Raw genomic sequence first — 10,038 nt, 5'->3', positions numbered from 1 at the left:
CCTGCCTCTGCCTCCCAAGTGCTGGGATTAAAGGCGTGCGCACCACGCCCGGCCTGATAGTCAAATTTTATGGAGGCATTTTCTCAACTGAGGCTCCCTCCTCTCTAACAACTCTAGCTTGTGTCAAGTTGACATCAAACTAGCCGGTACAAACGTGATATATGAGTACAAGCTAAAATGTCTGTAGGTACATTCTCAACCAGGAAACTTGGTGGGAAACCACTGTGCTCATGGTGAACCCTTTGGGGTGAAGCAGAGCTAATTCTGTTTCTAGCTTCAAGTCAACTGTCCAGGAAAATTAATTGTCCTAGGGTCACTTCCTATATCAGAAAATTGGTGACTGAAGGTGGCACAGAGAGTCTCAAGGATGCAGCTTTTCTGAGTCATCATCCACAGAGGTACACGTATTTTGGTGATGCAAGTGCCATCTGCTCCTCTAAGCAGGCCTAAGTATGTTCCTGTGAGTAATCCCAATAGTCCTATTGGTTCAGCAAGCCTGGTGGAATGGTTTCTTTAGTCGTTGTGGTGGTTTGAATAAAAATGGCCCCTGTAGGCTCCTAGGGAGTGACACTCCCTAATAAGGAGGTTTGGCCTTGTTGGAGGAAGTGTGTCACTGGGGACTGACTTTGTGGTCTCAGATGCTCAAGTCAGACTCTGTCATTCTCTTCCTGCTGCATTTGGATCCAGACGAAGAAATCTCAGCTACTTTTCCAAGATCATATCTGCCTGCATGCCGCCATGCTTCTTGCTCTGATGGCAATGAACTAAACTTCTGAACAGTAAGCCAGCCCCCAATTAAATGTTTTTCCTTTATAAGAGTTGCTGTGGTCATGGTGTCTCTTCACTTTTTAAAAAAAATTATTTATTTATTATATGTAAGTACACTGCAGCTGTCTTCAGACATCCCAGAAGAGGGCGTCTCATTATGGATGGTTGTGAGCACCATGTGGTTGCTGGGATTTGAACTCAGGACCTTCAGAAGAGCAGTCAGTGCTCTTAACCGCTGAGCCATCTCTCCAACCTGTCTCTTCACTTCAATAGAGACCCTAACTAAGACAGTCAGTTATTAGCAATCTGTGGACATGTATGCACACCTCCTCAGAAGGATATCACTTGTATTTGTGTAAGTACACTCTGTGGTATCCAAAGGTGATGGACTTGCCTAACGACTCAGTTTTGAGAAGGAATTGTTGAGCTTTGTTCAACAAGTGTTTACTTCTTTGTGACCAACCTTGTCCTCTTGGCCTTGAGAGTAGGATATGATCAAGCTAAGGACATGGTGCACTACTCAAAATACAAGTAATATAATAACCACAGCCAGTGCTCAGAGGAGGCATAGAAACAGAAGAGCATACGCTAGACCTGCAAACACCTCCTCATTCTCAGCACAGTGTGGAGACACTGAGCTATCGGCTCATATGCATTCTCTTCACTCATTGATTCATTTGGCACAAGACCCTGGACCTTAACATTTCCAGTCTCCTTCAGAGATAGGTGGAGGGATAATCTTTTTGTGCACAGTGTAAAGGTTGTCTTTGCCAGCCACGTATTTGGGCAGAAGAGAATAGTGTGGGACTTCCAATTCCAGTGGGGTTGGGTAGGTCCCAGGGAGACTGGGGAGGGGGGAGTAGGAGAAGAAGGAGGAAGAGAAGGAAGAAGGGGAGGGGAGGAGGAGGAAGAGGAGGAAGAGAAAGAGGAGGAAGAGAAGGGGAAGGAAGAAGAGGGTGGCATGAGGAAGGCAGAGGAGAAATGACCATTAGGCAGAAGGTCCAGGAGGAGTCACAAGGAACAGGTCACTAAGGGATTCTCCATGAGGAGACATGTGGAGCAGAGCAAGCCAGGATGAGACTCAAACTACAAGTAACACAGGCCTGTGGTTGGGAGGTAAACAGTTTAGAGGGCTAGAACAGCTCAGAACCTGCTCAACTCAGGCTTACAGCTTGTCAATAAAATTACCAAGTCTTGTGTCAGTTATCCAGGAGCTAACACGGGCCTAGAAAACCCCCAAAGAATTACAGATGCAGATAGATATTGTCTAGAACTTTCTAGGTATCGTGGAATGTGGAATTATTGAATGACACTTATATGATTTGATTTTGTTTTTAACAAAACCATTTTTTATTATAGTGCAAAAAATGTAGTAGGCACAGCAGTGACAGAAGAACCAACTGCTTGCTCTTTAATTTTTGTAGTACTGGACACTAAATCCATGGCTTTGCAGACACTATGTGTGCACTCTACCATTGAACTATACCCACATCCATGTCTTCACTTTAAACTAGTATCATATACCTGCAACCCAGCAGGTAGAGACAGAAGGATTAGGAGTTTAAGGTCTATCTCTACTACCTAGTGACTTGGAAGACTACATCCAATTCACTCAGTTCCTATGCATGCAGGTATGCATCCATGAATGCCTGGGAAGATTCTGGCTGCCAAGCCTGACATCCTGAGTCCTATTCCCAGGACCCACATGTAGAAGGAAAGAAAGGTTGTCCTATGTCTCCACATATGTATCAATGCATGTGTGTGGGGAGCGGGTGTGGCGGCAGTCCCAAAGGCACCAGGGACTGCAGCTAAGTCGTATGACTTGCACCTGACTTCCTCATATAAACCACAAACATTGTGAGAGCTGCGCAGGTGTACCAGGTTACTGGCAAAGCCATTTTGGTGGAGATATGCCCCTGCTGCCCTGATTAGCTGAAGCTGCGTGCCTGGTGAGGTGGCGTGGCCTGCTGTGCGTGGATGAGAACTGATAGTATATAAGAGTGAGAGGCCCAGGGCTCGGGGTCTTTCGCCTACACAGTCAATGCGCAGCCCAATAAACGTGTGCAGAAGGATCCTATTGTGGTGTCTTTCTTGCTGGCAAGTCAGGCGTCCCACACATGTGTGCACATGGGCACCTGAACACGCACAAATAAACATTTATAATGAAATCTGAAAACTAATTAGGGTCTGGGATGTGGTTCAGTCGTTAGAATGCTTGCCTAACAAGCAGGAACACCTGATTTACATCTCTAACACCATATAAAATGGAGGAATCCTAGCATTGAGGAGGTGGAGGCAGGATGATCTGAAGTTCAAGGTCATCTTGACTATACAGCTAACTGGAGGCCAGCCTGGGCCTGTCTTAGAAAGAAAAGAAAACAAATAGCGTGCCATTGGTCATAGACCATGAAGAACCTCATCCAGCGATTCCTGTGTCAGAGTGTATATGAAGATTTATGTATGGCTGCCTGTAGGTAAAAGATGAATCTGTCTTCAGTTGTAAAAGGGATAATTATTGCGTAGAGGCATTCCTAAAATCACAGCTATCACAGGAAGAAGGCCATGTGTGGCTATTGGGAAGCTAATGATTAGTTTGTGGAGTGATATGTGGCTGGTAAACATTCTCATCTCTAGTTTGAGAGTCAAAATTCTATCTTCCTTCCTGGAAGAGCAGAGTTATGACCATGACTGGCCAATCATAGCTCTCCTCCCTAGAACTTGATTGGTTCAGGGAAAGGCATACGGTGTGAGTGGACCAGATCAGAAGCATTCCCTCGGATTGACAGACTGACGCTGGGAATAAATTTGTAAAAGTGAGGGTATGGGGTCTGGGTGTGTGGGCAGGCCCTATACTGGGGGTAGGGTGGGAGTGGGGGTGGGGTTCCACAGCAGTGAAGACAGAAGCAGAGAAGCCAGGGGAAGATGCTGCTGATGAGGCCTGGGGCTATGCTTATAGCAGAATCCCCTTTCCCTTGAGCTCTTTTTCTCCTTTACCTATATGTTGTTTTTTGTTTTGTTTTGCTTTTGTTTTTTTGTTTTTGTTTTTTTTGTTTGTTTGTTTGTTTTGTTTTTGAGACAGGGTTTCTCTGTGTAGCCCTGGCTGTCCTGGAACTCACTTTGTAGACCAGGCTGGCCTCGAACTCAGAAATCCACCTGCCCCTGCCTCCCGAGTGCTGGGATTAAAGGAGCGCGCCACCACGCCTGGCTCCTATATGTTGTTTAAGCTAGTATAACCTTAACTTCTGCCTACCCCCTTTAAATCACTGGAAATAAAACCTAGAACTTCATGTATGAGAGACAAGCGCCCTACCACCAAGCATGTTTTATATTTATTTATTAAGACAGGATCTTATAGACCTTGTAGAAATCATCCTGTCTCAGAATCTCAAACACTGGGATTACAGGGCTAACTTGTGCTCTACACACACACACCACCTTTTCGCTCTCCAGTCCAGGCTGATCTTGAACCTGTGCTGATGCTCCTGCTTCTCTTGTTGGGATTATAGGTGTAGTTACTACTGCCTAGATACACTTTTTCACTCTGTTAAATACAGAATCTCATTCGTTCTAGACTAACCTAAAACTTGCTACGTAACTGAAGATGACATTGAATCTATCTGCTTTCACTTTTCCTGTGACAGGGTCACACAAATGATTCCCAGCCTACATTTTTTCCCCAGATAGGATTTTTTTTTTTTTTTTTTTAGTTTTTTCGAGACAGGGTTTCTCTGTATAGCCCTGGCTGTCCTGGAACTCACTCTGGTCTACAGGCTGGTCTCGAACTCAGAAATCTGCCTGCCTCTGCCTCCCGAGTGCTGGGATCAAAGGCGTGCGCCACCATGCCGGGCTCCCCAGATAGGATCTTATTGTATATCTCAGTGCTGCCAGATTTTTGATCACACTGTGAAACCCAAGACTGTGTTATTACTGAAAAAACAGTTTTTAGTTGTGGTGTGGCTCAGCCCTTAGCACATAACTTTAGTCCCTCTGGCTGGAATAGAGACATGCCCAATCCAGTCAGAGGCTGAGAGAGAAGTCAGACTGAATCCGTGTGGAGGAGTCTGAGTCAGAATAACCAAGTTGATGGGCCAGCCACAGCTCAGAAAGAGCTGGAAGGATGGGCTGATTCAGGTCTCCAAACTGAACATTCTGGGTATAGATAAGATTGTCGAGAGGCTAGAAGATTCCAGGACCAGGCCTAGGTTAGCAAACTGAGGTAAATAAATTATATCAGGCAAATAAAAGTTACTTTTACATCTCAGGCTAACAATCTTGTTTCAGCCTGGATTTTTTTTTTTTTCCTTTTTGACTGTTGTGGAGCTCGATTTGTAGACAAGGCAGGTCTTGAATTCACATAGATCTGCTTGCCTCTGTCTCCTGAGTGCTGGGACTAAAGGTTTGTACCGCGACACCTGGCAGTTCCTACCTGGGATTACTTGGTTGGAAATACTGGCATGTGTTACCATGCCTGATTTTAACTTAAAAAAAAAAAGATTTATATGTTCATGTGTGTGTATGTTGGAACTGGAGTTACTGGCATTTGTAGGCCACTGGATGTGGGTGCTGGGAGCTGAACTCAGGCCCTCTGCAAAAGCAGTAATTGCTTTCAAGCACTGGACCATCTCTCCAGCCTCATTAATTTTTGTTTTGATGTTGCAAAACTTTTGATTATAAAGTCTGCTGTCACTGGGCATGATAGCACACACCTTTAGTCCCAGCACTCAGGAGGCAAACAGATCTCTGAGTATAAATAAGGCTAGCTAAGGATGCAGTCAGACTATATTTTAAAAAGTCTGTTAATGTACCTAACTGCAATGTCATCTATCTTTTAAAAGGATTTCTACAGTTTAATAGTTCTTTGCTAAGAACTGAGCAGGATAGGAATAAAATCCACCCCCCACCCCCTTTTTCTTGAGACCAGTTCTTACTGTATACAGTCCCGACTGGCTTGTAACTGGATCCATAGTCCTGGGTGACCTTATACTTACAGAGATCTACATCCCTCAGCTAATGGTCAGCTGTAGGGCGTAGTCTCTAGTCTGGTAAAACTCTCCGTTCTCCATTCTGTCTGTGGCAAGCCTCTGGTAATTCCCTTTTGGCAATGTAGGTATGGCTCATGTGACTATGGGGACTGACAAGTCTGAAATAGGCAATAATGACCAGCCACACAGTATACAAGTACTGGCTTCTCCACCTCCATGAAGTAAAATACTCGTAAAAAACAAAAGGAGAGGTGGAGCTGGGAGTGGTGGTGCAAAACCTGTAATGCCAGCACCTGGGAGGCTGAAGTAGGAGTTCCAAACCAGCCAGCCAGCCAGAACTTCATGTATGAGAGACAAATGCACGGCATCCTAACATGTGTATAAAAAAAAATAAAAAAAAAAAAAAAAAAAAAAAAGACTGACGACATTTGAGGGCATTCTTTCTCAGAGATCCAGAAAAATGCACTTTCCCTTTATTCTCCCTGCGAACTAAAGCAACCTCAATAGCACACTTCCCTGCTGGGTAGTTGAGCACATACGTGTCAGACTGCTTCTAAAAGCATGGCGATGCTCAAAGGATACATAACCAGTCCTGAGCACATGCAGAGGGAAGCCGGAGGCACTCGCGGTCCACACCCCTTCTCCATCGAGCATTTGCGGTCCAGCAGGGGCAAGGAGGAGCGACAGGTCAGAAAGTAGCGCCAAGTTACATTAGTTGCTGACTGCAGGCAGGTGGGATCATTGGGAGGACCCGGAAGGGCAGGTTTGACTGAATGGCTGGCCAACAGTTTGACAGAGCTGCTTGGCACCTGCCAGAAAACCCAGCCAAAAGCAGAGCGCCCGCCCCTCTTGGCCACGCCCACCCTTCTCATGACCGGACCCCCGCCCAGCTCAGGGAACCCACTCGTCACAGTATTTCCGGTTCCAATCTCCCAACCGGCTTCCGTCGCCATCAGCTCCCGCCCCGCCCCTACCGCCTCTTTGACACAGTCACGTGAGGCGTGCTCGCAGGGCCTGCCGGGAGTAGTACTGCCGGCGGGTCGGGGTTCGGCCCAACATGGCGGTTCCTGTCGGACAGTGACCAAGGCTTTGCCGTAGGAAGGACCGAGCGGCGGCGGTCGGTGTCCCCACCTGCCAGAGTGGGATGCAAAGCCTCTGGGAGCGCTGAGCGGAGGCAGGGACGGGCTCAGGCCCCGAAAGCCAAAGCCGCGGCGGCTACGCGCAGTCGGCTGCAGGCTCCGGAGTGGGGCCGCGCCCGGCCGGGCAGGCGGCAGCGGCGGCGGCGGCGGCTGCGGCAAGCTCGGCTCCGAGGCCGGGCGGAGGCCGGGCGCCTGGCCGCGGCCATGGCCCAGTGCGTGCAGTCGGTGCAGGAGCTCATCCCCGACTCCTTCGTCCCCTGCGTCGCCGCGCTATGCAGCGACGAAGCCGAGCGGCTCACCCGCCTCAACCACCTCAGCTTCTCCGAGCTGCTCAAGCCCTTCTCTCGCCTCACTTCCGAAGGTACGTGGTGGCCTTCCTCGTTCACCAGGCTGAAACCGAGCTGTGGCCGAGAGAAGGAAGTTGGGAGCGAGCGGAGGACAGAGGGGCGGCGGCCCGGGGCTGCAGCCGGACGAGGCGCGGCGAGCGTCTGTCAATACAGCGCGCTCTTGTCCGCCCGGCTGTCTAGGCGCTTGCTTCCTTGGACGGACCCGGGTCATTAAGTCGCGAAGATAAACTTAAGCCCCGACACAAGGGAGTCGAGAGTGCTCTTAGCAGTCACCGAATAGGATTTGGCACTTCCTAGACAAAATAGAAAGATGCAGCCTCCGAAACGGAGTGTGAGAGTGAAGATCTGTCAAGTCGTCCCCTTCCCCCGGTCGAGTATTAAATTGGACTTTCAGAGTTATGTCTTTCATGACATACATCCAGCCTCGAGGTTCACCTGTTTCTGAACTTCTGTTTGGCTATTTAACCTTTTTCCTTTTGACCGTTCAAACAAGTTAATAGCTATGCAGCAGTTTGCCCAGTCTCAAGAAAGCAAGCAAAAAGTCCTACATGAATAGTAAAGGATGGGACTGTAGCTCACTTGGTAGAGTGCCTGCTTAGCATGCTGAAAGCCGCCATCGATTGGGTTCTCAGTACTACATAACCTTTGCACACCTGTGATCCTAGCACTGAGGGAGAGGCAAGAAGTTTAAGTCTTTCCTGGGCTCTGTATCATGTTCGAGGCCAGCCAGGGGTACATAAGACCCTATCTAAAAAGAAAAAAGTAAAACAAAAACAACAACAACAACAACAAAAAAAAACCCAAAGACAGGATAAATTGTAGTTAACAATGTACATATTTTAAGTTATCTAGACATAGGGCTAGAACAGTGCGAACATTTTGCTTTTTTCATAGTGATGGTTAATTATAAGAAACACATTTATATTTAATACTTATTTGCTTTATCCAGCTTTATTGTTTATTTTTGTTAATTTTTAAGATGGGTTTCATTCTAAGACTGGCTGGTCTGGAATTCAAACCCAGGCAATCCTCCTGTCTTAACTTCTTGAGTGTTGAGATTACAGGCATAAGCCATCAGTCTTGGCTCTTTCTCCAGTCTTTATATAGTTTTATTCAAGGGGCTAGAGAGGTGGCTCAGTGGTTAAGAGCTCTTGCTGAAGACCAAATTTTGATTCCCAGCATCCATGTGTGGTAGCTCAGAACTTGTGTAACTCTGGGGGTAATCCAAGACCACATAGGAGAGAGATTTTTAGAAGTTAAAAGTGTACTCCCGAGTATGGCTTAACTGGTATCTTTCAAACCAAACCCAGCTTATAAGAGCAGGTGAACTTCCTTTGAGATTTAAGTTCTGTTAATGATGAAGGGTTCTCTTACAAACTTTTGTTAACTGTCTGTGGTGTTTATTTTGTTAGGTGTTTACCCACAAACAAATAGAGCTTTACTGTTGGTTCACACTTTTACATGCCCCAGGCAGTCTTCTGGGAGCTAGCTGCTTTGCCAGTTATCTTTGTAGTGGAAGGAGCTATCCAGAAAACCTAACTGAGGGCTGAGAGATGGTGCAGTGGTTAGCACAGGCTGCCCTGCAGAGGACTGTGGTTCCATTCCCAGCACCCATTGGGCAGCTTATAAATGTCTGTAACTCCAGTCCTAGGGAATCCAGCACCGTTTGGCATAGCACTGTTGACAAATGTACTTACATACATGTAAGTATACATATAAAACTAAGCAAAAAGACCTCGTTTGTTTGAGACAAGGTCTAAGTAGTCCTGGTCAACTAAATAGACCAGGGTGGCCTTGAACTCAGTCAGATACACCTGCCTGGGGGTAGAGGGGAATGAACTGAGGACACAGACCACCAAGTCATGTAGCACCATACCTGGTTAATCCAAACGTTAAGAATTCTTGAATTCTCTTCACCTCGTCAGTCTATAGTTTATTGTTACACTCCTCCCATGCTTTAGAGCAGTGGTTCTCAACCTTCCTATTGCTCCGAAGCTTGAATACAGTTCCTCATGTTGTGGTGACCCCAGCCATACGATTATTCAGTGCTACTTCAAAACTGTAATTAGACTGCTGTTATGTATCATAATGTGAATACATATCTGATATGCACGATGTCTGATAAATGATTCCCCAAAGGGGTTGCACTAGAGTTGCCATGAACAGCAAATGCATTCGTAATTATTCTTTTGGGAGTGGAGTTCATAGGTCTGAGTATTAGCTCAGATTGACTTCTGTTTCTCTTTGTAGCTCAATGTAGATCCTCTTGCCTCAGCCTCCTGAGTGCTGAGGCTGCAGGTGTGTCACTATGCCTTGTTTTAGTTTACAGTCTTTTTTTTTTTTTTAACATTTATTTATTATGTATACATTGTTCTGCCTGCATGTATGCCTGCAGGACAGAACTCATTATATCTGCAGGGCTCCAGATCTCATTATAGATGGTTATGAGCCACCAATGTAGTTGCTGAATTGAACTCAGGACCTCCAGAGAGCATTTAGTGTTAACCCCTGAGTCATCTCTCCAGCCCTAGTGTATAGTCTTAAACCTTCCCCTGTCCCCATACTGAGGGTCAAATTCAGGGTCCTATCCATGCTAAGCAAGGGCTAGCTCATTGAACTACATTCCTGGTTCCTCTACAGTCTTAAAATCTTAAAATGAAGTCAGTTTGACTTTGTGCTCTTTCTTGTTGTGTTAAGAAAAAAAGAGAGCCGGGCGTGGTGGCGCACGCCTTTAATCCCAGCACTCGGGAGGCAGAGGCAGGCGGATTTCTGAGTTCGAGGCCAGCCTGGTCTACAAAGTGA

General features: G+C 46.6%; 1 protein-coding gene across 5 annotated transcripts in view; it reads left to right on the top strand.

Annotated features, from left to right (window-relative positions):
- Window positions 1–6,774: 6,774 nt before the first annotated feature.
- Window positions 6,775–10,038, top strand: part of Trappc8 (trafficking protein particle complex 8) — an 82,986-nt gene continuing 79,722 nt past the window's right edge. For all 5 annotated transcript variants that reach the window (XM_029471852.1, XM_021150458.2, XM_021150457.2 and 2 more), the window contains exon 1: window positions 6,775–7,250. In XM_029471852.1, the coding sequence (XP_029327712.1) occupies window positions 7,094–7,250 (157 nt within the window). In that variant the 5' untranslated portion in view covers window positions 6,775–7,093. The remainder of the gene's footprint in view (window positions 7,251–10,038) is intronic.

Source organism: Mus caroli, chromosome 18 (assembly GCF_900094665.2).
Source record: "Mus caroli chromosome 18, CAROLI_EIJ_v1.1, whole genome shotgun sequence".
NCBI classification, from domain to species: Eukaryota; Metazoa; Chordata; class Mammalia; order Rodentia; family Muridae; genus Mus; species Mus caroli.
The sequence above is the reverse complement of the archived record's forward strand: the minus strand, read 5'-3'. Positions and strand labels throughout refer to the sequence as shown.